A 27,790-nucleotide genomic window follows, 5' to 3' on the forward strand; every position below is an offset into this window, starting at 1 on the left:
ATGAGTAATGACTTATGTGGAAGGCACACACAGACCAAGAGGAAGTTTTCTCCCTTGAAACCCAAATACCTACACTTGTTAAAAACTATGCATAGACATACAAGAGGAGATTAAATTATGGTGGTTAAGAGAAATACATCAACATAGTTCATGGAAGAAACTCCATCTTCTCCCCTAGGTTTGAACATCACTGCTACAAATCCTGCCCTGAGAAGACCTACACTGAAAAGTCTGAATGCAAAGCGTGCACTGCCAACTGTGACATCTGTGACCAGAATGGGTGTTACTGGTGTGAAGAGGGCTTCTTCCTCCGGGGTAAGCCTGGCAGTGGCATTGAACAAAGCAAAAACAGGGCTCCGGAGCTCCACCAGAAAGAACATGGCTGGGCCCTAGCCATTTTGGTTCAGTGGTTAGAGCATCAGCCCACAGACTGAAGAATCGAGGTGTGATTCCAGTCAAGGGCACATACCTCAGTTACAAGCTCCATCCCAGTAAGGACGTGTGCTGGAGGCAACCAATCACTGTATCTCTCTCACATTGATGTTTCCCTCTCTGTCTCTCCCCCTCCCTTCCACTCTCTCTATCAATGGGGGGGAAATCACCAGGTGAGGATTAACAAAAAAAAAGAACAAAAAAAAAGAAAGAACAGAGCTGTTTAATTGGTTTCAGGGTCTGCATGTGTGGGCGCCTCTTGTCCAAGGGGAAATTTTAATTTGATTTGAAAATAAATATTAGCCAGGACTACCTCCTTCTACTTTTATTATAGAAGCATAGTTCCTATTTCACTAATTAATCTCAAATTACTCCAAACTGATGGAAGCATAAGTGAATGTGAGGATGAAGGGGACACTGCAGATAGTGCTTTGGAATCTAAGTCACCTGAAATATTCAGAGCCATAACTCTCTCCTTGAGATGTAATCCATGTTGTATATTTCTGAGCACTGTAAAAGTTAAACAAGGTCTGTTTTCTTGGGTTGTGGTCAATTCACTGCCTTTGATGAAGATGGATGGCTAGGAAAGAAATATATTGTGAGTCTTCCAATTAAAGAACTAGCAGTCTGATGTTCTTGAATGCTCGTGGGAAAGAGAAGGGTACAGAGAGCCCAAACGGTCTCCCATTGCTCTATAAAGAGATTCGTTTTATTTGCAGTTTTTCAAGGCCTCAATAATGTCAAGTTCTTTATGCTCTTAACCCTTTGAGCTAATAGTCAATTTAAATTGTCAATTAAAAGAGGGCTTAAAGTGTTAGATTTTTAAAGACACATTGAGCCCTAGCCAGTTTGGCTCAGTAGATAGAGTAATGGCCTGCGGATTGAAGGGTTCAGAGTTTAGTTCTGATCAAGGGTGCATACCTCGAGTACAGGCTCAATCCCTGGCCCTGGTCAGGGCACGTGCAGAAGGCAACCAATCAAGGTGTTTCTCTCACATCGACGTTTCTCTCTCTCTCTCTGTCTCCCGCTCCCTTCTGCTCTCTCTTAAAAAAAAAAGGAAAAATACCCTTGGGTGAGGATTAACAAAAAAATACACATTGATTGGCTGAAAGAAGCTAATGCCATCCTGGTGTCTTTTAAAACAAACTCAAAGAAAAAATGTACCTGAGGTCCCCTATGGCCTGTTTAGAACTTGACCCTGCACAGAGCACTGAGCCAAACTACTCTTCCCTAGGTGGCAGCTGTGTGAGGAAATGTGGGCCTGGCTCCTACAGCGACACAGAGATGGGCAGCTGTGAGCCCTGCCACCGAGCCTGTGAAACCTGCACCGGCCTGGGCCATGACGAGTGCAGCAGCTGCCCACCGGGACTCCAGCTGCTGCATGGGACCTGCGTGGCTCCCACCCAGGCCCAGACAGAAGGCAAATTCTGGAATGGTATGTGTCTCCCCAGGGCGATCGCAGGTGTCTGGCTGCCCTCTCGGCCCCCGCCCTCTTTAACCCTTGCTTTGGGGATACCAAGAGATGAAGGCCAGGCAGTGAAACAAAAGCTTGGGATGAGAATCAAGACTGGGTCTCTTCGATGATCAAGGCAGCAGAGGGAAGGAGGCTGTAACTGGCTTTTGGCCAGGAGGGAACACCTAAAGGCACTTGAGTTTCCACAAGGGCGGAGCAGACCTCTGAGCGCATAAAGCGTCAGAGAGAGGTGGCCCGACCACCATTTTCTCAAAGATTTAGGGATAGCTTCTATCGTTCCTGTATCTCTTTATTAAGGTACAGGAAAGCTGCCAATAGGTAGGCTATTTCAGTGAAGCAAGGAAGAACTGCTCTGAAGTACTGGAACTTAAGCTAAAACGGCTGATCTGTCTGGATAGTTATTAGAAATGGCCATCATTCAAGCTTTGCCTTTTAACAGCTGCCCTTTCCAGCTGCAGGTGGGAAAGTGGGGTCCTGAGAGGGGTGGGAGCGAGGGAGAAGGTGGCAGCTTGGACTCTAGCAATAAAGGCCTGCACGTATCATTCCCACCGAGTCTTCAGAACTGGCCTCCTCGCCTTGGAGCCTCGGCCACAGGCTTCCTTGCAAGGTGATCACAGACTTGGGTGGCCTCTCCACATCCGAGGAGGTTACAAAACGAAGTCCTCCTCCTGCTGGGAAAATCTGGCTCACTTTCTGCGCAGAGACTCTCATGAAAACAAGAGATGCTCTCTGTTTGATTTGGAGGCAAAGATTTGTTTAAAAAAAGAAGGTCATCTCAGTGCAGAAGCAACGGCAGCTGAAAGGAGGTTCTGCTCAGGACAGGTCTTCTAAGGGCTGGGGAGAGTGAGGGATGGGGCAGGAGGAAAGCTGTTGCTGGGTTTCAGGGGAGGGACCTCTGTGGCTGCTTGTCTACCACGACAGCACTGCCTATGCAACAAAGGAAAGGCAGCTCGGAGGCCATGGCACACCCAGCAGCCAAAGGCCACAGAGAACACAGGCCGGTTTCAGGGACAGAGCTGGGAAGAAAACCATTCAATCCAGATTGGGAGATCTTCCGTGAATTGTCGCTGAACCAAAATGCTGAAAACGAGTTTGTCTGCCATTCAGGCATTTAAGAGGCCGTGCAGGCCAAGGGGAAAATAGTCTGGTGCTGTGTTTCTAGCTCAGAACATCTGTATTTTATCTGGCATCCAGATGATGAAAACGTCTAGAGAGCCAAGAGGCATAGCAGACTTGATCTCCCAAATGATTACACGTCCCTTTCAACTGGACTACGCACTTTGCTAGGCAGAAACTGGGCCTTGATTGCTCCCCTTTGTCAAGGCACCACACCCACCCCTCCGCATTTTCTACTATCAAAATGTAATGTTTTTGAAGAGAGAAAGGAATTAGTCCGTTTGGGGATTTAGCAGCAATAAAAGATGGGGAAGCAGATGAGAACGATTCTCATGGCTGGACAAAAGCAATAAAAGCAAGGCCATGGCTGCACTTTTCCACTTCCATGATCTAGGAAATAAGACGTGCAGACTATTGACAGAAAACACTGTTCCTTCTCTGAGCCAGGGAAGACTCGGCTTCCCCAGCACAGGTTAGGCACCTCTGAAACGGACAGTGAGGGGGAAAGAGCTCTGTAAAGCCCCAGGAGTATCTGAGTGAAGGCCATATTTCTCTCCACTTCTTTTCCTTGAAAAAACAAGGTTGAAAGTGTAACAGGAGAGCAGGTAGGGGGTCCCAGAGACCTAATCAGCCACACCTTGAAGATGATGGAAAGCAGACTGCAGTCATTCTGGGCCAACTTAGAGGGAGCCAGACAAATTACAGGGTGTTTATGAGAGTGTAGGTGATACCAGTAAGGTAGTGGTATTGTTTTAAATGCAGGTGCAGATCCAGGTAGGGAAGGTAAGATGGGACAAAGTTCAGTCCTTCACCCACACTACTCCCTAGTGCAGTGATTTTCAACCTTTTCCATCTCATGACATAAACTAATTACTAAAATTCTGTGGCACACTGTCCTGGCCAGCGTGGCTTGGTTGGTTTTGGAGTGTCGTTCCCTGCACCGAAAGGTTGCACATGCCCAGGTTGTGGGTTCATTCCCTTGTTCGGGAGGCAACTGATCGATATTCTCTCTCTCTCTTCCTCTCCTAAATCAATTAAAAAGAAATTCTTCAGCACACCAAAGAAGTCTATCTTTTGCCAATCTGGCAAAAAAATAGGTATAATTTTGGTTCATTCACACTGGATGGCTATTGTTGTGTTGGCTGTTGTCATTTTTTATTTGACAATCTAAGGGAAAAGAGGTCAGTGCCCCTGACTATATAGTCAGGTATCGCATGTCTTAAAAATTCCTATGGTACACCGGTTGAAAATCGCTGCCCTAGTGGAAACAATAAGATCATGCTTGCATCCAAAGACTATGCCACCCCCACTGTCTATGTCAGAATGTATTGGGGGGAAACCCTTGAAATAAAAGTCCAACTAGAGCTCACTGAACTCCTCTTTCAATAAAGAGGCTACTCACAATGAGAGTGACAGTGATGAGAGGACCATCATTCTTCCTCAACTACCAACAGAGTGGGAATACCTCCCACCCTAGTACAAGGATGGAGATCCCTACTCATCAGCCAGGCCTGCCAAATCCTCCAGCTGAGACTAAGGAATCTCCAAAGAGAGCAGCTCAGCCTCTCTTCTGCCTGCTAACAAAGGGCACTGCACGAAAGTATAGATCACCCCCAGGCCCCCTGTCCCAGTCACCCATATACTGTAAAGATTAATTACACCAGTACCACAGCCAATGTTAAGTAGGCTGCTAATGATTTTGGGGTGACTCAGGCATCACAGAGCCACTGCTGGCGGAAGTGTTCAGGTGTGAAGGGTGATGGAAATGTTCAGGGCTTTGAAAAAAAAAGATAATGGCCTCCGCTGGTTTCCTGAAACCATTGTTGGGTATGGAAACAGTTTACCCCATGACTGTTAAATCATTCCGATTTCCTTAAGTGGCTTTCCTCCTGTGACGCCGGAAAGTCCTGCATAATTTCCCTACCCACCTAGTCCCAGCATTGATTAAAACCATGTTTGTAGCGGGCTCTAATTACACATTTTGATGGTAGTCTGTTCTGCAAAGCACAGATATGGTGAATTAACTTTTTATCTTTGACCACATCCTAACAATTTATCACTAGTAGCCTGTCTTTGGATCTTAATTCCTATGATCTGAGAAAGACTGGAATACCAGTCAGTCACAAACACTGAGAGCCACTCATGTGTGAAAAAAAAATCTCAATAATGGGAAATGTGTTTCTAAACATTAGAGAACTTAAAAGAAGGACTTTGTCAATGTATACAATGGCCTCACTTAGAAATCGTTGTTACCTAATTAACCAATCAGAACTCAGAGTGCAGAAAACACGTCTCTAGGTAAGTAATTCAACCTTTTGCCTGGTGGCATGAAAGAGCCGCATATATCCAGTTGCACTGATTGTTACATATCCAGGAATTTTATAAGTGGGTTATAACATCATTGGCAGTTTGAAATCAAGTTTTTTGTTTTGTTTTGTATTCCAAAGAGACATTTTACCAGCACAGCACTGCTTTGGCGTCTACCAAACGATTTTACAATCCAAATTAAGTACGACAACATCTCTGGAGTGGATGAGAGTTAGACATGCCTGAATTCAAGTCCTGGCTCTGTCCTTTACTAGCTATGCGACTTTGAACAAGTTACACAGCCTCTCTGAGCCTCAGTTTCCTCACCTATAAAATGAGAACGTGAAACTACCTCACACACGCTTGAGAATTAAATGAAAGAGCACATATAAAGCTCCAAGCACATAATATGACACAGTAAGAGCTCATCTATTCCCTAACCCTTTAACCTGATCCAGTTTTAACACAGGAAACACTAGTTCACTTTCAAAACAGCCTTCCCTCCCTCATGAAAAAGAGAAGCCGGGAGCCTGGAGGGCACTACAGGTCTGGGAAAAATAGTCCCCGAAAGAGGGCAGCAGATAATGCTCAGCTGGGATGCCAAATAGCCAGGCAGAGTCCGGACTCAACCAAGAACGTATATTCACAAATATATTAATTGCAGCTTTATTTATAATAACAACAAAAAATTAAGTGAACTGTGGTTCCTGCAAATAAATACACAAACCATTAAAATGATGTGTATAAAGAATCTTAATGGCAAGATAAAATGCCTATAAGATTTATAACATTAAATGCAAAATATATCTAAGGCAAAAAACATTTTTGCAATTTTTTTTATTTTACTTAAAAAATTACGTGAACTACGGTTCATGCAAATAAATACACAGACCATTAAAAATAATGTTTACAAGGAATTTCAATGGCAAGAGAAAATGCCTATAGGATTTATAATAATTTAATGCAAAATGTAGGGTCGGTATTACATATGCAGAAAATGTGAACGATTACACACATATACACTACACTCACACATTCACTATAAAGATGAAAAACCTATAAATTCTATGCAGCAGACATTTCTGGGTGGTAAGATGATAGGTGAACTTTATCTTCTTTATCCTTTTTGCATTAAAAAAATAAAACTTTATTCTTTTCAATAAAAAAGAACCTGTGCTCACTTCAAGTCCATCTTTGGTGAAGAGCCTGCTGCAGAAGCAACGAAGGTGGAAGTTTCAAATCAAAAGAGGTAACGGAAATAGGGAGGAGAAGGCAATCCTAACGAATCAGGAGTCTCTGGGCCGTTGAAACCAACCCAAGAAGCTGGGCGGCCAGGAGCAAGTGGGAGGAAAAAGCCATGAAAGGAGGGACCACTACACAAAATATGAGCGGGTGCTCCAAGGGGAGAGGCTGGGGGGAGATCCAGCAGTGGAGCCTTCAAGAGCATTTAAAGACATTCCTCATGCGCTAAGTGGCTACGTCTGTCAGAGGGGGCCATCAAGAAAAGCCTCACCTTTTACTTCCTTAGTGACTGCAGCACGGTTTGAAAGAGCAACGGCTGAGAAAAAACTAGAGGGTTACAATAGGAGACTAGGAAAATGAAGTAGGATACATCCAGGCAATGGAATGCTGTGGAGCTAGGAACAAGAATGAGGAGGTTCGTTAGGTGCTGATAAAGAATGGTCTCTAAAATATATTCAGTTACCAAAAAAAAAAAAAAAGAAAACGGCAATGCGATAAATAGTGTGAGTAGATACAGTTTGTATAAAAAGGGTGAAAATGGATTAGGAGGGAGGCTTCATGATATATGCTTTTCGTACATTTTGAACCATGTATTGCTTATTTAGTAAAATACCCAGAACCCCTGTTTTATGTGGTCGAGCTACAATTATTTTTGAAGGATGGACGCTACATTTTCTTGGTCAAGGTGATTTTTGTTTTCGAGGTCCCATAAAGCTAGAATTACTGGAGAACAAAAAAAAAAGAGAGAGAGAGAGAGAACAAAGAGAAACTATGGTCAAGGTTAAAATTTTCTTGTTGAGATTAAGTCACTAATCTTTGCCCAGGCTTAATTGCTGTTAAGTGTGTGTACAGAGTACCCTCTAGTGGAGGCATGAGGACATTACCAAAAATTTTATATCAAGTGTATCATAGTAAAATAGCAAATTGCCAGGAAGTGAAATATGTCATTGTAAATACATGTGTATGTGTAGATATATGCACAATATTTTAAACAAATATTTTAAAAATTAGTAAAAACTCATATCTTTGTAACTATAACACTTTAGCCAATGTTTCTCTCTGTCTTTCCCTCTCTCTTCCACTCTCCCTAAAAATCAATGGAAAAATATCCTCGGGTGAGGATTAACAAAAAAAAACAACATTTTTTTAAATGATAAAATCAAAATAAAATCAGCCCATGACCTGGACATATATTAAATATTTTCAAGGTTCTCAATGTCTGACAAATATTTTTTTATGAATAATTGCACTCAGCCACTAATGAAGCCTTTCTTTTCCCGTTTCATTGAGATATGATTAACATAATACTATGCTGTTTCAATGGGTATAACATGACAATTGACATATGTATATACTGCAAAATGATCTCCACAGTAAGATTAGTTAGCACATCCATCACCTCCATAGTTACCTTTTTTTGTGATGAGAACTTTTAGGATCTACACTCTTAGCAATTTTTAATTATCCAATACAGTATTATTAATTATAGTCACCATGCTGTAATCACATTCCAAGAATTGATTCACGTTATAACTGAAAGTTTGTACCCTTTGACCACCTTCATCCATTCCCTCACCACCACCCCACCACCCCAGCCCCTGGCAACACCAATCTACTCTGTTTAAATGAGTTTGGTTTTTTAAGATTCCACGTATGAGATCATAGAGTCTTTGTCTTTTTCTGTATTTCTCTTGGCATAATGTCCTATGGCAGGCAGGGTTTCCCTCTTTTTATGGATGAATATATCCATTGCATATACAGGGTGGGTCAAAACTTGTCCTACAGTTGTTCATATGGAAAATAATACAATAATTAATAGATAATAATACAAGGCTAAACTGTTTCATGTATTCACAACTGTAAACCTACTTTTGTCCCACCCTATATATCCCATATCTTCTTTATCTATTCATCCATTGATGAACATCTGGGTTGTTTCCATGTCTCAGCTATTGTAAATAATGCTGCAATGAACACTGTGTGCAGTTATCTCTTTGAGATAATGATTTCATTTCCTTTGGGTAAATACCCAGAAGTGGGATTGCTGGATCATAGGGTAGTTCTATTTTTAATTTTTTGAGGAACCTTCATACTATTTTCCATAGTGGCTGCACCAATTTATATTCCCACCAACAGTCCATGGGATGTCCCCTTTCTCCACATCTCTCACCAGCACATGACTCTCTTGTCCCTTTGATAAGAGCCATTCTAAAAGGAGTGAGGTGATAGCTCTTTGTGATTTTGATTTGCATTTCTCTGTTGATTAGTCAAAAGTGAGGTTAGCAACAAAACTGTTGCTCATCTCTCTGCTGCCCTCTTTTTTGGGTTAAGTGATTTGTCAAATTAAAAGGGCCTTCAGGGAAAAGACTCAATCATGTTCAATCATGTGGATTACTTTTGTGAAAATCCTGTGACTAGCATTGCTCTGCACAGGACAAATTGAGCTTCTTTTCTCTCTCTCTCTCTCTCTCTCTCTCTCTCTCTCTCTCTCTCTCTCTCTCTCACACACACACACACACACACACACACACACACACACACACACACACACCTCTCTTAAGGAGATTACCTCAATCAGTCTACTAGAAAACCAGGGCAAGTTTTCCTCTAAGAAAAAGACTGCCACTCAGGATGGCAGGATGGACAATCATGTATATCTCTATATCTACATCCATATCCACCTACCTACCTTTGAATCTAGCTTTCTCTGTAGCAAGGCTCACCAGCTAATTAACCATGAGCGCCATCATAGAAACCAAGCCATGCCAAGAGAGGGAATGTGGCGAATGATAACAAGGAAATCAGGAGAGAGGAGAAAGGAGGCGATGAGCTACCATTTACTGAGCTGCTGTGTGCACTCTACACACATTATCTCATTTAGTCTTCACTACAGTCCTATCACTACAGGGAAGAATCACTCTCTCATTTTAGAGACCTGGAAAAGTAGGGCTCTGAGAGTTTAATTATTGTATCCATGGTTACCCTACCTGGCAGCACATCTGGGATCTGAAGACAGGTGTGACTAAAGAGCCAACTCCACTAGACTGACTCTCAGAAAGAGAAGGCACTCTCAGAAAGAGAGGAAGGAAGAAAGGGAGGGAGGGAGGAAGAAAAGAAAGAAGAGAGGGGAATGGCAAGATGCCAATGTAACAGTTGACTGAAGGTCAGAGTCATTCATATGACACATTCTGAACTAGAACTTCTTTTTCTAATTTTCCTGTGTCAGTCATGCTGATTCCTGAACAATTACTGAAATTTATTTATGATCTCAGTGTATATTGAATGATGTCCTTGAGGTCATTATCTATGTCTGTTGTTTTGTTGTTGTTTTTAAGACTTTTTAAGTTGATTTTTAGAGAGAGGGGAAGGGAGAGAGAAACATCGATGTGAGAGTGGAACATCTGTAAACTGCCTCCTGCACGCCCCCTACTGGGGATCGAGCCAGAAACCCAGGCATGTGCCCTAATCAGGAACTGAACCAGAAACCTTTTGGTGCATGGGATGATGCCCAACCAACTGAGCCACACCAGCCAGGGCTTATGTATGTCTTTGAAACTTTCTTAAAAAGCCTGTCCATCAAATGCTCTTGGAGGGAAAGAGAGAGGGGAAACAGTGCTAATGTTTCCTTGGTTGGCCTGCTTATCACCAGACCAACCAGAAAGCTTTTGGGTGGCTCCAGTTTGGTGATAATGATGATTTGGGACTAATTTAAGGTGAATAAGTTCTGGTTGCATTCCACCATGGCTACTCTGAAGAACATAGACCCAAACATTGACCAACTATGAAATCTGGTTTCAAGGAACAAAAAAAAAATTAATAAGTTTTTCATGAAAGACACAATGAATTCTCCTTTATCACTTTGGAATGAAGAGAACTGGCCATTTAAGAATCATGGGGAAATAACTCATTCATGTGTGTATACACACAAGCACACAAACACTCACCCCCACACATTTTTAATAGCTGGTTTTGCTCAGTGGTGAGAGTGTCGGCCTGCAGATTGAAGGGTCTCGGGTTTGATTCCAGTCAAGGGCACGTACCTGGATTGCAGGCTCAATCCCCTGCCCCAGTTGGGGTACATGAGGGAGGCAAGCAATCGATGTATCTCTCTCACATCGCTGTTTCTCTCTCCATGTCTCTCCACTCCCTCCACTCTCTCTAAAAAAAAAAAAAAAAAAAATCAATGGAAAAAATATCCTCAGGTGAGGATTAACAAAACCAAAAAAATAAATAACATTTGTTAGTTCAAATGTCCCCTTAGCATTAAAGACTATGGAAGTTTGCAAGGAGAGTCTTGGCAATCAATTGTCAATGAAAGAATAAGAGTAAGAAAAAAATGAAGTCCACATTCATTCATTTGGTAGGCCAAAGCTGGCGCCAACATTTAGCTAAGACAAAATCTATTTGGGGTGGGAAAGGAGACAAGATTGCCCATGAGATCTTTTCCAATACCATACGCCTGCTCAACAGAAACTGACTTCTTGTTCCTTTTCCCTTCATAGATGTTTTAAGAAAGCAGCAGCCTTGTCATTCCTCTTGTAAAACCTGCAATGGATCTGAAACCCTGTGCACTTCATGTCCGAAAGGTTAGTGTGGAGTGTGACAGGCGGTGGCAGTGACCAAGCCAATTCACAGCAACTCATGTATATTAGCACCTTTAGTAAGGGGTTTGCAGGACTTGATCTAGTCCCATCACATGTTCCTATTACAGTGGCTACTCTGGAGCAACACGGCACCCAAACATGGAGCTACAATAAAAACTGGCTCTCAAAGAACCAAAATGAAAAAGAAATGTTTTTTAACTAAAGCATGATGAAGTTAGCAACTGCTTTGGCTGCAGAATTTGTTAGGTCTCTGGGTACTTGACATTTCTAGGGATTCCTCTGCTGTTTTAGAATGCATTAGCCAAAACAAGAGAACTTACAGTGGACAATCTAGGTGGGGATCAGTAGTCTGCCTATTGTTTCTTCATTTCTGGTGCTGAATTTAGAGGAGCAAAAACACAAGAGCAATACGTAACAGCTTAACAAATTAATTGCTTCATCATCTATAAAAACAAAACATCAGAAATAACTTCCCTGAATTAGGGAGATATTTTATTAACATGGTGCACTAACATTAAAAATTAAGAATGTTATGCTCCCATTAAAGTGATTATTATCTACAATGTTAACAATGAGATGGGATGCAAAAGCAACAGAATTTAAAAATGGTATGTGTGCCATGACTCCACTCCAACAAAATAGGAAAGTTTGCATACAAAAATTGAAGGAATTGTCTTGGAATTCTGAAGGGTGATTTATAAATTGTTTTCTTTAATAATGTTGCTATCTGATTTTTTCAATTAAAAACAAACAGATGGACCATCCGTTGGGTGGGAGAGTTGCTACTATGTTAGTGTCCTAATGAGATGGGCTTTGGGAAGCCAAATAGACTCCACCAAGCTGTGCGTGTGTAACTGTCTTACACCAGGAAGGCAGGCAAAGGTGTTAATAGATCGATCAACCAGGCAGAGGGAAGCCCCAAAGTGACCCGCATGCATCAGTATCAGTAGGAAGTAAAAGAAACAGGGCCAAAGCCTCCTGCTGTCAATTTCCTGTCTGGAGATTTAACTCATCCTTTTGACAAGTCTGAGATACTTGGATCTTTGGGGCAGTTTAAAAAACTGCTGCGAGCACCAGTTCTCTGCAAGGATGTTCAGAGGGACACACACTGACCACCTGATCTGCCTTCTTCCCTGGGTTTCCAGGCGCGTATCTGTTGGCTCAGGCCTGCGTCGCCTCCTGTCCCGAAGGCACGTGGCCCTCAGTGAGGAGTGGCAGCTGTGAGAACTGTACAGAGGCCTGTGCCTCCTGCTCTGGAGCCGATCTCTGCGACAAGTGCCAGACGCAGCTGGAACACCCTCTCTTCCTCCACGAAGGCAGGTGCTACACCGGGTGCCCTGAGTAAGTCTCCTTTCCTCTCACTTCCTGCTTGTGTTCATTTTCCTGCAGTAATTTGGATATGATTCCTTCCAATCACCAAAGAACTCTTCCCTCCCGGGTTACAGCACCTACCAGTGTCCCTCCCTTTTGACTGTCCAACATCACCACTGGCCACAGCAGCCAAAACTTAACGCCAGATGCCCACTTCTCTCCTGTGATGATTATATGTATATATTTTTACTTTTGTAAAATTATGTTTTTTTCCCACCTTTTATTTATGATCAAGTAGCTGTCTTTTCGCCATCACAAAAGTAAGGCTGTGGAACACAAGAAACTCTTCTGTTTAAAATAGGTGAGATCTGCCCAGCCGGTATGGCTCAGTGGTTGAGCAACGACCTATGAACCAGGAGGTCACGGTTCAATTCCCAGTCAGGGCACATGCCTGAGATGCAGGTTCAATCCCCAGTAGGGGGCATGCAAAAGGCAGCCAATCAATGATTCTCTCTCATCACTGATGTTTCTCTCTCTCTCTCTCTCCCTTTCCCTTCCTCTCTGAAATCAATAAAAATGTTTTTAAAATAAAATTTAAAAAAGTTAGGTGAGATCTGAATCAAAGATAATGAAATACCTGGTGAAGTATTTATTAATGGCTTTTCCAGCCCCCCGGTTTATCAATCCTTTTCTCCTACTATGAATGCTCCCACTTCCAAGATATAACTAAAAGGGAAGTGGGAATAGCAAATGGGAAGGTATATCAGGAAACTTCCAGTGACAAGCAACAGAAATGCCAAGTAGACTGACTGAAACAATACAGGGTTTATTATCTCACATAACAAAGCGTTTAGCAATCCAGTGGCCAACACTTCATTAAAAACCCACTATCTTTCCATTTTGCTCTTGTATCTTCCTTAGTTTGTCCTCCCCTGAGCCACGCTGTCTGCCCCATCTGCACACATCACCACCGCCATTGCAACAACCAGAGACAGAAAAGGGCAGGATTCTCGTAGTTTATCTTTTTTCAAGAGGAAAGAAAACTTCCTCAGATTTCCCTTCACATCTCATTAGCCAGAATGCTTCACTTACAGCTTACATCACTGGCAGGGAGAAAGGAAATGAAAGGATCACTTTAGGCTGAACAAGACTCACCCTTGAAAACCCAAATAAAATCAGAACATGGGCAGCCAGGAAGACTGGAGAGGGAGGCAAGAAGTGAGTTTGGGGAGGCAACCAACAGAATCTATTTTAGCTAATCAGAAATTTCATTTGCCTGCTGATTAAAAGAACTTGGTGATAAAATCAATACCCATTTCCTAATGACCTACTTGTATCCATTACTGAGACAGATCATATAGGGTCCAAACACAAATCATGATACCCTCAAGAATCTTCCAATCTAGTATAGTATAGAGCAGGGGTCCTCAAACTACGGCCCACGAGCCACATGCAAATACAAATATTGTATTTGTTCCCGTTTTGTTTTTTACTTCAAAATAAGATATGTGCAGTGTGCATAGGAATTTGTTCATAGTTTTTTTTTTTAAACTATAGTCCGGCCCTCCAACGGTCTGAGGGACAGTGAACTGGCCCCCTGTTTAAAAAGTTTGAGGGCCCCTGGTGTAGAGCCAACTGCATTCGACACAATGCTGCAGATCCATATTTAGCACCTTTTGGGTGTGTAAGAATTGATACTGGGAGCTATGTTAAGAGACGTCTGAGCCTGAAAAGGGCCTACAACCCATAGGGGACGTTTACATCAATTACTGCCATACTTCTCAGAGCCTAAATACAAAAAGGGCTAAGAAATTCCAAGGAAAAAGAAACCATATAAAAACAGCTGCTTGATGAGCGTTGGTAAAGTCTAATCACTGCAATAAGCACTTCAAATATGATCCATTAACCCTCACATGAATCTTCTCATCCAGATACTATTATTTTTCCTCATTTTACAGATGAGGAAAGGGGTAAACATGCCCAATATCACACAACTAATGCATGATATGGTAAGGGTCCCACCCCAAACCTCGTGAGCCCTGAGGTCTATGTTTTACCATTGCACAATGCCATGTTCTCAAAGACTGGGGTTCCTTTTTTTTTTTTTTTAATAGCAACTTTATTGAGATACAATTCACATACCACACAATTACCTATATAAAGTGTACATACAATGCAATGGTACGTATATTTATACAGTTGTGCGATCATCATTACAATTGATTTTAAAATATGTCCATCATCCCCCAAAAGAAAACTCTGTACCCTTTTAGCAGTTACTCCCAATTTCCCCAGCCCTAAGCAATCACTAATTTACTTCCTGTCTCTACAGATTTGCCTGTTCTTGAACATTTCATATAAACAGAATGCTATAAAATGTGATCTATTATGACTGGTCTTTTCTACAACATAGTACTTTCAAGTTGTTACTATTTCTGAGAAATCGCCCTTTTGGGTATAATCCATCCTAAAACAGCAGTAAGATTTATGACAGGCACACAATTTGCAATGAAACAGCATCCAGGTATTCAGAATTATTTATAAGTCAGCATTAGTGGCCACTGTATAGTATATATTCGTGAAAGAAGAAAGTCTGAGTAGTAACATACATTATTATAGTGATTGTTTAAAAGGCAACACAAAACCTAAGGTGTGCTCATATTCACCAAATATGAACAGATGTGAAGCTCTGGTTGAAAAAGGGGGTCTTCCTGTAGGCTCTGTCACTGTCTCAGATGTCTAAAATATAGGCAAAGCTCCAGACCACACAGCTTTCGCATTACATATATTTATCTGAGCCGAAAGACTTCAACATAAAGTACTCTGAATGTAGCAATTTAATACAGGTGGCCATTTCTTCTAAAATGAAGCATCTGTTCTCTTAAATAAAAATAACAGTGAAATAGAGCATTCACAACTAAGTTTTGTGAATGCAGGGAGAAGACAGGACAAATTACTGGGCAGATATGTGTGGAGAAAACTGCGTTTGGCAGAGTGGCTCTTTGAAAAACACCTTTTCATATTGCCATCTGCCTGCCTCCTGACAAGTTCCTGAGATTCGTGTTTTTTTGAGTTAGCAGTAGTCTTCAATGAGTTGTTGTTTGTTTGTTTTTTCTTTTTTGCTTGAATCCATTCCTTTCTTTTCAGCATCTCCCCAACTTCCACTGATGCCCTTATGACAAAAATCTGAAAATGTTTTCTTTGTGCTGCATCTTTTCAAATTCTGTGCTGGAATTGCTCATCGTCAGTGTCCAGAGACTATTCCTGAGAAAACTTGATCAGGACTAGCAATAAAAACTCCTCGGAATCACCGGTCCGAAGTCCCCAATCTCTAAACACAGGTTGCTCTTTCTGGCTAAGCCAATCCCCACACTAAATCTAGAGGGTGTGACCCTCCCCACCCTGACTAATTTTGTTAGCAACGACTATCAGGTGTGGTTGGAGGGGTTCACAATGAATAACAAGGACATTCTTACCACTTGGGAAATTCCAAGAGTTTAGAAGCTGGCTAGGAACACAGGCCAGACCTCTCTTTGGGTGAGGCCAAGTTCTTCACTACACAGAAACAATGATTCCATCACATTCTCATTCACGTAGAAGATGTGATATGTTTAAGAATGCACTAAATTCCCTAATTTCAAATTTCTCAAGTTCAATCAAACTCTTGGTAAACATATAATACATTTCTATCCACTGTCTTATCAAATTCATTTTTATTTTATTTTTTTTTGTTAGTCCTCACCTGAGAATATTTCTTCCATTACTTTTCAGAAAGAGTGGAAGGGAAAGAGAGAGAGAGAGAGAGAGAGAGAGAGAGAGAGAGAGAGAGAGAGAGAGAGAGAGGTGTGAGAGACACATCGACTGGCTGCCTCCCATACAAGCCCCAACCAGTATGGGTCCTTGACCGGGACTCGAACCCGAGACCTCTCGATGCACAGGCAGAGGATCCAACCACTGGGCAACATGGACCAGGACCAAATTTATTTTTAAGAGATTGACTGGGCTGGACAAAATAGCAGTGTCCTTGTTCTCCCAGTGCTCTCCATCATGGTCCAAAATGTGTGAGGAAGCCTGGTCTTGGCTTTCAGGTGAATAATATTTAGTTTCCCCTCTTGGGCCTAAATTGCTTTCTTACATTTTTCTTTCTTGATACTACATTAGAAATGTGACTTTTCTTTGCCCCATCCTATTTCTTCCTGACAAATTCAATATATTTTTGTTTACTAAATATATACAAGAAATTAGTGATTTCTACGGTGTGATAGTTAAATCATTCAGAGGTACAATGAATATACAGACATCAGATTCTACCTGGAAGAAGTCAACCACACAACATACCATATTTTTCCATGTATAAGATGCTATATTTTTCTAAAATCGTTAGACTGAAAATCGAGGAGCATCTTATACACAGAAGTCAGCCAAGCAGGGAGCTGCGTGGGTGCGTAGCTGCCCATACCTTGTCAAACAGGCCTCCTCCAATCATGAGCCTTGTTGTTGCTGACATCAGCTGATGCCGTAATTGGAGGTTAAGGTGGAAAGTGCATAGATGCAACAGGGACCTGAGCGTTCTGAGCCCATAAAGATATAAAAAAATAAAAAGATAAATACTGGTAAGCAATTGTCTTTACTCTGTAAAATTCAAACTGAATGTAATCAGATATGAAAAAGAGCATGGAAATAGAGTTGCAGAGAGACAATTTGGACCTCCTCCCACTGAGTGTATGATCAGACAGTGGAGAAAACAGGAAGAACAACTCCTTAAAATGCCAAAAAAGAAGGCCTTAAGGGGAAAACCAGCAAAATGGGTGAACTTGGAGCAGAGACTTAAGACTTGGATTATGGAGCAGCGCCAGAGTGGCTTATGTGTGTCAACCAAGCTTATTCAATGTCAGGCAAGAAAATGACATTGTGAATGAAATGAACATTGTTGATTTTAGAGTAAAGGCAAAATGGTGCTTCAATTTCATGAGGAGAGAAGGGTTGGCCATGAGGACACAAACAAGTTAGCTCAGAAAATGCCACCAGTTTATGAGGATAAAATCCAACAGTTTCACTCCTATGTCATACAACTGCAGAAAAAATGATTTTGAACCAAGTCAGATTGCAAACATGAATGAGATGACTCTCAATTTTGATGTGCCTTCCAACAGAACTGTTGATGTGAAAGGAATCAAAACAGTGGAAATCAACAAGTGGCCATGAAAAGACACTATACTGCTGTGCTTTCATGCTGCTCAGATGGTACTAAACTGCCTTCTATGCTTATTCTTAAGAGGAAAACATCCTAAAGAGACCATACCACCTGGCATTATTGTGCAAGTTCAAGAGAAGGGGTGGATGAATGAAGACATTATGGCCATTTGGTTTGCAAAGGTTTGGTCCAGAAGACCTTGGGGGCTCTTAAAGAAGCCAGTCCTACCTGTCTTTAATCAGTTCTGAGCACATTTAACAGAAAAGACAAAAAGGGTTGCATCAGATTTGCAAATACATCTAGCAAATATTCCTGGTGGACTTGCAGGTCAGCTATAGCCACTAGATGTTTCAATCAACAAGTCATTTAAAGCCTTGATGAGATGAGAATGGAGTAGATGGATGCAAAAAAAAACAGATAACTTGACACCGACAGGAAGGGTGGAAAAAAAACAACCATCATTGAGGTCTGCAATTGGGTCCTAAACTCATGGTATAGCATCAAACAAGAGGTGATTGTGAAGTCCTTCAAGAAATGTGGAATCAGCAATGCCATGGACAGAACTGAAGATGATCTCACATATATAGACAGTGCCTCAGAAGACAGCAGTGATACAACAGAAGTTGAAGAAGTTGATATGTCTGGAACTAATAGTGATGAAGAAGAGAGCAGTGATGCAACAGAGCTGAATAAAGTGATATGCTGCATAATATAGTACTGGTATGTGAACATACCAGTAATCTATGATAATAAAAGCATAACATGCTAATTAGACAGGACAACCGAACAACCTTCCGGACGTCCTTCCTGACGAAGCCGTGGTGGCGGGGGCAGAGGCAGAGGCAGTTGGGGGCGATCAGGCAGGCAGGTGAGCAGTTAGGGGTGATCAGGCAGGCAGGCAGAGACAGTTAGGGGCGATCAGGCAGGCAGGCAGAAGCAGTTGGGGGCCATCAGGCAGGCAGGCAGAGGTGGTTAGGGGTGATCAGGCAGACAAGCAGGCAGAGGTGGTTAGGGGTGATCAGGCAGACAGGCAGAGGCAGTTAGGGGCAATCAGGCAGGCAGGCAGGTGAGCAGTTAGGAGCCAGCGGTCCCAGATTGCGAGACGGATGGGCCTAAACCAGGGGTCGGCAAACTCATTCGTCAACAGAGCCAAATATCAACAGTACTTCTTCAAAATAGACTCGCCCAGGCCGAAAACCGACTAATGCGCATGGGCCACGAAGTTTCAATACCTCTGTATGCGCGCCCGCACGTGGTATTTTGTGGATGAGCCACACTCAAGGGGCCAAAGAGCCGCATGTGGCTCTCGAGCTGCAGTTTGCCAAACACAGGCCTAAACCAACAGTCGGACATTCCCTGAGGGGTCCGGATTGCGAGAGGGTGCAGGCCAGGCTGAGGGACCCCCCCGCATAAATTTCATGCACCAGGCCTCTAGTTACTAAATAAAAATGTATTTTGTTTTATGTTTAAAATATTGATTTCTTAATTTTGAGTTGGAAAAATGGGGGGCGTCTTGTACATGGTGGCATCTTATACACGGAAAAATATGATATACTCCAATAGCAGTGCTCCAAATGTTTGGTGCTGTGTGCAAATGTTATGTGAGTGTGTTCAAAAAAGCCATCAGTGGTTTGCTGGGAACATCCAAAAGCAAAAATGCTTCCAATATTAAGGGTAGTAAATCTTTTGAGCCTTTTAAAAGTCATTTTTTTGAATTTGCTAAATTGAATAATTTTTATTTTAAAAAATGTATTAATTGAACAGACAGCATTTTCTGCTCTAACAAGAAAAAAGAAATTAAAGTCAGAGATTAAAATAGGGAAATCAGATGACTAAAGTTTATACAAATTAAACAAAGCTGTTTTCAAACAAACCAAATTCACAAGGGTGATATCTATCCCTTTTATTTTTCCAGACTTGATTTTTCACCATACTTCCTCAGGAAATCTGATTAATTCATTTTGGCCGACATGAGCAGCAGTCCTTCGTTTTCAGCCCTAACTTCTCTGTCACCAGGTGTGAATCATTTTCCTGCTTGGAAGGCTTCCCCAGTAGCTCTCTCTTCTCCCCACAGGGGCTTCTATGCAGAAGAAGGCACATGCAAACGCTGCAGCCCCCCTTGCAGAAAATGTGAAGGAAATGCCACCAATTGCCAAGCTTGTGAAGAGGGCCTTGTCCTGGACCAGGGAGTGTGCCAGGAAACCTGCTCCGAGAGGCATGTGGCCGTGGAGGGGGTGTGCAAGCACTGCCCAGAGATGTGTCAGGAGTGCATCCATGAGAAAATCTGCAAAGGTACCTGGGAGCATCCCATGGGGGGGTGTGGCTCTGCCGAGCTACCCCAGCTGGGGGCCAGCCAGCTGAGGGTGGGATGTCCAAGCAGAACCGGGAGGAACCTTCACTAAAATTTATCAACCTCTGTGCATGTCACTGACAAAAGTGAGGGTGAGGTAAAACCTTTCCATTTTGGATTCTGCACATTAACACAGACAAGAGAACCTTTTGTATGATTTTGCCCATACCCATGTACAGTACTGTTCAGTATTGTTAATTCTAAGAATAGCATCCTGGCAAGGAATTGTTTTCTCTGGAATTATCTTCCAAGAAATGCTGATTTCCTCTCCAGTCCAAGACAGACTCATTTAATTGGTGCTATCCTATCCAAAGTGTTTTCCAGAATTCCCTTCCCCCCTGAAATAAGAGAACTAACACAAACCCACAATGCATTCTTCATACTGACTAACCATGTATATTTCATTAGTCTACCCTATCAGTGAGTGAAAAATTACCTTATCCAAGAGTTCCCATACTGCTTTGTGCACAAAATAAAGCCTGAGGTGCTGCATACAGCTTGGAAAATTTTAATGCTTTCTGGGCTTTTGGAACAGTACCTCCAGCGTCTCAGCCATCACATATCTGCCACAGCATTACAATTTTTTGCACCTCCAAGGGGCAGATCATTTCAGGATAGAAACCCAGCACGATCTAAACAGGTCTCCATATGTGGTCTCCAATCCAAAGTCAAGGCTTTGGGGACACGGATGATGCGCCCTGGCTGGGTGGAGATGGGGCAAGTGTACACTCAGGTCAAATGAGGCAAAGTGGTGGAGGATGGGCCAGCCACTGTGGAAGGAATTCCTTTCTCCTGTCTCCCTGGGAATAACTGCTGTTTCCCTACCCCCAGAGTGCATGCCTGCCTTCTTCCTACACGAGGATATGTGCCATCAGTCCTGTCCCCAGCAGTTCTACAAGGATGAAGACGCCCACCAATGCCTCCCCTGCCACAAAGACTGTCTGGAGTGCAGCGGCCCCTCAGCAGACAACTGCGACCTCTGTGCTAAGTACTTCACCGTTCTCTATGACGGGCAGTGCTTGTACAAGTGTCCAGCAAGAACTTACTATCAAAGAAAGACTAATGAATGCAAAGGTAAAGACTTCGGGGTACATGACCGAGTGATGGATCCCAGGGAGCCTGATGGGATAATGGGATTTGGCCAAGACCAAGTAGGATGTGGGGTCTGCACAGTTCCAGCCCCAGAACTGTTGTCCCACCCATTTCCCTAATATTTTGAATCTGCTCTAATTTATTTATTTTTAATATATTTTATTGATTTTTTACAGAGAGGAAGGGAGAGGGATAGAGTTAGAACATGGGTGAGAGAGAAACATCGATCAGCTGCCTTCTGCACACTCCCACTGGGGATGTGCCCGCAACCAAGGTACATAAATGCCCTTGACCGGAATCGAACCCGGGACCCTTGAGTCCGCAGGCCGATGCTCCATCCACTGAGCCAAACCGGTTAGGGCTCTAATTTATTTTTTTAAATGAATCATTCGTTAGCTTTGATCATATAACTTTTGTCAGCAAAGAATAATGTTGACCCTCCACAACAGTGGCTGATCAAAAAGGATTCTCACATGAACATTTACAAGAGATAATGAGCCCTCAAAAGTCATCCAAAATGGGAGATTTTTCTTAAAACTTTAAGCCATTAAAAGTTTATTGCTGCATACGGAGAGCTGTACCACAGAGGATTTTCTCAGTGCCTCTTGTCCCCCTTCATCATTTGCCTCCCTAAAGCTACCAGCTCCTACTTTGGGTCCCCTCGTTCATGTCCCGCTGGACACTTCAATCCCTACATGCTCAAGAAAGAGCTATTACTTATGCCCTCTTATGTTTTAACTGGGCGTGAATTCTTTGCCCTTACTGGTTTTCAGGGAACATAGTTTTTAATAAATTGCCCATTACTAGGGGAATTCTCAAGCAAGTGAAAGGCATTCTGGGGAAAGGAACTTTTCTCTTTTCCCCCCGTTTTATTAAGGTGTAATTGACATATAACATTGTGTAAGTTTAAGATGTACAACAGGACGATTTGATATACAGATGTGTTGAGAAATGATGACCACATAAGGTCAGTTAGCACATCTATCGTCTATGTACGTAGTTACCTTTTTTTTTTCCTTTTGGTACGAACATTTAAGATCTACTCTGTTTGAAACTTTCAAGTGTACAATATAGTATTGTTAACTAGAGTCGCAGGATTCACTCCAACTAGGCAGACAGCGGTAATTTCGCCCCCAGTGTTGCCTCCACGCAAACACAATATAGACAGATATCCAGAGGCAGGCCCCGGAAACCCCGTCAGAGCCTGAGGGTGAACTCACATGGCAGAAGCAACCTTGGGCCATTCACATCCAAGAACATACCCAGGGAATAGTTCTTTGTAAGACATAAAGATATAATGTACCTACTCCTAAAGGCTTTCTGCTCTAGCCTTATGATCTGGATAAACCCTTTTGTGTGTCACGTACATTCTTTAATGTCAGGGTCCCACCCAACTACTTGTGGAAGAACATGGACTTGAAGATGGGCAGCTGTGCCTGTATAGCAGAAGGGGAGAGAGGGAGGGAGCCTGCGGAGTTGGGGGTCAGCTCCCACGAGAAGTGTAGAGACTCAGCCAAAGGCCTGGAGTGCTACCTTACTTGTACTGGGGCAGGAACTGGGGATCCACTTCTGGCCTTTCTCTGGTGCTCAATAATAAAAGTAATTTGCCATATAGAGAACATAACAGGTCTCAGAGTACTTACTGTACTTAATTTACCTGATTTAATTTTCTCATTGAGAAGGGCCCCTGGTCCTCATCCCCGTTTGCCCACTGGTATCAACTGGAGAGCTTTTAAAAAGTACAGAAACCTGGGCTCACTCAGACCAGCTCCACCGTTGGAAACTGACTTGAGGTCTCTCCATGCAATGCTATTGCACCTTACACCAGCTGGCATTAGAAGTGACCACCTGCCTTTCCAGAGAGAGAAACAAGGACCTGACCTGCAACTTAAGATTTGAGTAGGTATAGAGAAGCATCTGTAATCAAGCAATCTCCAAGCAGGATCTCCTCTGAGGAACATAAGGACTTGGGATCCATTCTGATCACCTCAAATTATCCCCTATGACAGTGATGGCGAACCTTTTGAGTTCAGTGTGTCAGCATTTTGAAAATCCCTAACTTAACTCTTATGCCGTGTCACATATAGAAATTTTTTGATATTTGCAACCATAGTAAAACAAAAACTTATATTTTTGATATTTATTTTATATATTTAAATGCCATTTAACAAAGAAAAATCAACCAAAAAAATGAGTTCGCGTGTCACCTCTGACACGCATGTCATAGGTTCGCCATCACTGCCCTATGAGATAGCACAGACACCTTTGAAATCCCATACTTTTCTGAGGCACTGGGGCAGAAAGAGCAAGGGATCTTGTTAAGGTCCTGGGTTAAGCTCCTGATCCTGCTCTTTTCCAGCCAGGTGACTTAGCACCTCCAGCCTCAATTTCCTGATACAGATAAAATGGGATGGCGATAATCACAATAATAATACTGTGTCTCTTAAACAGTGAGTGCTTACTGGGGGCCTACTATGTGCCATGTGCTCTTCAGGCCTGTGGAACAGCAGGAAACAATACAGACAGAGTTCTGCCTTCTGGAGCTTACATTCTACTGGTGAAGGCAGACTCTAAAGAAGACAGTCAAAAGGCAGAATAAGGCAGGGAAGGGAGACATGAAGTTGGGCAGAATGGAGCTGAAATTAGAGAAAAGGGGGCCTGGAAGGTACCACTGATAAATGGAGGGAGCAAGCCACACATATACCTAGGAGATGAGAATTCTAGGCAGAGGAAACAGCAGTGCTAAAACCCCGAGGTGGGAGTATGTTGTTCTTAAAATATCTAAGAAATATTTACCGAGAGCCTATTATATGCCAGGCCCTCCTAGGCATTGTGCCTTCATAAATGAATATAAAAGAGACCTTTTTACTCAACAGGTAATGGTAATATATACCAATGCTAGTGACAAGTTCAAGGTATTTTTGGAGGTCATTGGAGGACCACAGAATAGGAATTATGATGGTGACCATTCTGCTGCAGAACTGACTCTTATTTCGTTGTAGTTTGGGTAATTATAGTGAATATTACTAATAATTTCTGAGGTGGCTGTTGCAGGAAGGGCCTAATTATTACAGAGAATATGAAACAGCAACAAGAATGCTCCAACAAGAATGTACCCAACTCATGACTCCACACTGTTGGCACAGAGCCCTAGAAATCTCTGGAAGAAGCGAGGAAGACATGTGAATAACCTTCCCAGGGGGAACTGATTTCTTCCTGGGGCACCCTGGCCACTCTCACTCTGTCTGCTGCCCCCACCCTGCCCACAGATTGCCCCAGCTCCTGCCAGACCTGCTCATCACCTGGGACCTGCACAACCTGTCTGGAAGGCCTGAGGCTGAACAGCCACGGGGACTGCGAGCCTCACAAGGAATGTGCCCCCTCCGAGTACTGGGATGAGGCGGCTCTGGGCTGCAAGCCCTGTCACACCAAGTGCTTCCGCTGCACGGGGCCCTCCGAGGACCAGTGTCACACCTGCCCGAGGGACAGCCTCCTCCTCAGTGAGTCACTTTCCTCTGAGACGGGCTCTGTCTTTCCCCCCATCTGGGAAACTACCTTTCATGATGCCTGGTGCCCAGTAGATATTGGTGTCTTTCTTCTTAATTTTTTACTTTGTGTCTAAAAATGTTTCAGACCCACAGAAAAGATGGAAAAGTGAGAATAGTCCATGGCACACCACACATATGCCCTTTACCCACCTCTTCTTTTGTTAATCCTTTACCCCTTTTGCTTTATCAGTCTTGTTCTTGTTCCCTCTCTCTCTCTCTCTCTCTATGCATATGTATACGTAATTCACAACAAACCTTTTCTGAACCATTTGAGGATATGTTTTGTACATCATGGCCCCTTTCCCACAATTACTTTAGTATGCATTTACTTCCTAAGACTAGGAATGCTTTCTTACATGACCACAGTGCAGCTGTCAACACTACTGAATTTAGCACTGATTCCATACTTTAATATCCCATCCATATTTATAATTGTGTCAATTCCCCTTTAGAACAGGGTCCAGTTCACAGTCATGGCATTTAGATGCCATGTCTCTTTAGCCTCCTTTCTTGATTGATTTCAAAGAGGAAAGGGGGCGGGGGAGAGAGAGAGAGAAACATCAATGATGAGAGAGAATCATTGATTGGCTGCCTCCTGCAGGCCCCCTACTGGGGATCAAGCCTGCAACTCTGTCCGGCATGTGCCCCTGACCGGAATCAAACCCCAGACCCTCCAGTCTGCAGGCCGACGCTCTGTCCACTGAGCAAAACTGGCTAGGCCTAGCCTTCTTTAATTTGACACATTTCCACAGACTCTTTTTCTTTTATAATGTTGACATTTTAGAAGAGCACAGTCCTAACCTCCATTGGGGTTTGTGTGACATTTCCCCAGGATTAGATGGAGATTATACATTCTCAGCAGGAACACTACATAGCTGTTATGTCCTTCTGGAGACACACGACAATCACCTGCCCATCTACAGTGATGTTATCCTGTTCGGGGTGCTGTCTAAGTTCTCTACTTTGTAGTTACTATTTCCCCTGGTGATTAAAAAGCAGTCTGTGAAGAGACATTTTATGAGCATGTAGATATTCATCACCTCATCGAAATTTCCCCTTGATTTAGCATCTGTTGATTAATACATCTTCTTGAACACAGTATGTCACAGTCTGGGGTTGGCCATCTCCAGCAGGCCACCTGTGAAGGTTATTGCTAATGTGAGGCAATGTCCTCAAGTTTCCAGGGATACCATGATTGGGCTTAACACAGATATGGGAGAAAGAAAATCAAACAAAACTCCACTGAAGTGAAAAAAGGAGCAGTGAAGGTATGTGGGAAAGAGAAGAAAGAGGCAAGTATGCTGAAGACTGAGAAAATGTTAGAGTTTCTCAACCCAGCAGAGCAGACCTGAGAAACAAGACACTCAGAGTAGAAATAGGTAACAATTTCTCCTCTTCTTGTTGAGATGTCATCACAAGGGCACCATTCCCCTGGTAAGACACAGGGGTAGATTTCCTCATATCACTCCTAATCACCTCCCAATAAAAGACTCTCTAAGACATCAGTCTTCTCCATCCATCCATTTTAGTTCCACTTACACAGATCTCAGTGACCTCTCTTCCCTACAGTTACTGCTTCATGAGAACATTCCAGATCTTTATATCATCCAAACACCAGGACCTTCTTTTCTAATTATCCCCAACTTTTAGTGCTACCAGTGACCACCTCAGGTGCCTTCACACAGACAGGAAGATGTCTTATCATTACAAGGTAGGTCTTCTCTTAAACTAGGAATATGAATCAGATTAGAACTGAGACTTCAGCGCTAAGGTGTAACACAGTACACACTGTGTGATCCTCTCTACACAGTCCCCCAAGGGCTGGGCACAGAATGTGCTCAGGCCTGATCTTCTCATATCCTCCCACTCCATCCCTCACCACTGCCCTCTCAAAGGTCAGGCTAGGAATAAACCAGATAATTCCTCCAGAGGTTGTGGTAGACTGAACAATACTAAACCTCCTAAAAACAATATTAGCCCCCTATAAATGCCCATGTCCTGATCCCCAGACCCTGGGAATACGTACTTAATATGGTAAAAGGGATTTTTGCAGATGTAATTGAATTAATAGTTTTGATTTAGGAGGATTAGGTCCAGTTTAAGAACCCATTGTGGCCCTCGAGTCAAAAAGTTTGCCCACCCCTGTTATAAGAGGGAGGCAGAATGATCAACATTAGTAGTTCAAGGCTATGAGATGTCAGAGCAGAGGAACAGAGAGGGAGAGAAGGGTCTATGTTGTGACTGTGAAGATGGAGGAGGAGGCCACAAGCCAAGGAGTACAGGCAAACTCTAGAAAAGGCAAAGAAAACAGGTTCTCCCCCAGAGTCTCTCTACAAGGTTAATAGCCCCCTGGGCCCGTTTTAGACATCTCACCTGCAGAGTTGTAAGCTAATACAATTGTACTGTTTTTAGCCACTAAGTTTATGGAAATATGTTACTACAGCAATAGGAAACTAATACAGAGATGTTTCATCTTTAAGGGATTAAGGCTTCCCCCTAGTTAACCGATACTGCAGCTGCACAATGAACCATTTCGAACATCTATCTTTAACAAAATAGCCACCAAATAAACATTGACTGGGGATCTGGCCTTGTGTGTTGTGCTGGAAAATCAAACATGAATGGCATGGCCCTGCCTTTGAGTAGCTCAGAGAGTCTCCTAGTAGAGAGGTTGAGTCCACAGCAGCTCTAATATGATTCAGCTTTCCCACCAGTGCCTGTGCTTAATGCTATAGTTATGGAAACAAACTGGCTTATGGTCCAGTCTAAACTTGACCAGTGGCTAACTAAAAATGCAGGAGAGCCTGACTCCCATTCAGGGAGGTTACGGTAAAGCTGGGGAAGAAGTTGCCCCTAAGAACCATGTGCTAAACTGCAAAGCCAGCAAATCTCAGCTCTTTGCTTTCTAATTAAACCACCCTCAATTTCCACCCCTAAATGTTAATAAGGACAAAGAAAAGACAAGAATCAGCAGCTCCACTAGGGTTGGCGGAGGAAGGACTGGGGTGATGTGGACCTAAACAACTCAACTCCAATTCATCTCTCTATACAGAGCAGATTTAAGGTTTTAATTTAATTTTTAAATACATGGGCAAAGCAGAGTCTCACTGCCAACAGAAC

The 27,790-nt window shown here is 42.8% G+C and overlaps 1 protein-coding gene across 2 annotated transcripts in view; it reads left to right on the plus strand.

Moving 5' to 3' along the window:
- PCSK5 (proprotein convertase subtilisin/kexin type 5) overlaps positions 1-27,790 on the plus strand; it is a 416,215-nt gene that overhangs the window by 366,470 nt on the left and 21,955 nt on the right. Inside the window, exons 26-33 of one of the 2 annotated variants that reach the window (XM_059656933.1) lie at positions 179-315; positions 1,667-1,867; positions 6,498-6,578; positions 11,074-11,157; positions 12,321-12,516; positions 19,755-19,972; positions 20,862-21,104; positions 24,392-24,622. In XM_059656933.1, the coding sequence (XP_059512916.1) occupies positions 179-315; positions 1,667-1,867; positions 6,498-6,578; positions 11,074-11,157; positions 12,321-12,516; positions 19,755-19,972; positions 20,862-21,104; positions 24,392-24,622 (1,391 nt within the window). The remainder of the gene's footprint in view (positions 1-178; positions 316-1,666; positions 1,868-6,497; positions 6,579-11,073; positions 11,158-12,320; positions 12,517-19,754; positions 19,973-20,861; positions 21,105-24,391; positions 24,623-27,790) is intronic. The other variant, XM_059656934.1, reaches the window with a different exon arrangement.

Source organism: Myotis daubentonii, chromosome 11 (assembly GCF_963259705.1).
Source record: "Myotis daubentonii chromosome 11, mMyoDau2.1, whole genome shotgun sequence".
Taxonomy (NCBI): Eukaryota; Metazoa; Chordata; class Mammalia; order Chiroptera; family Vespertilionidae; genus Myotis; species Myotis daubentonii.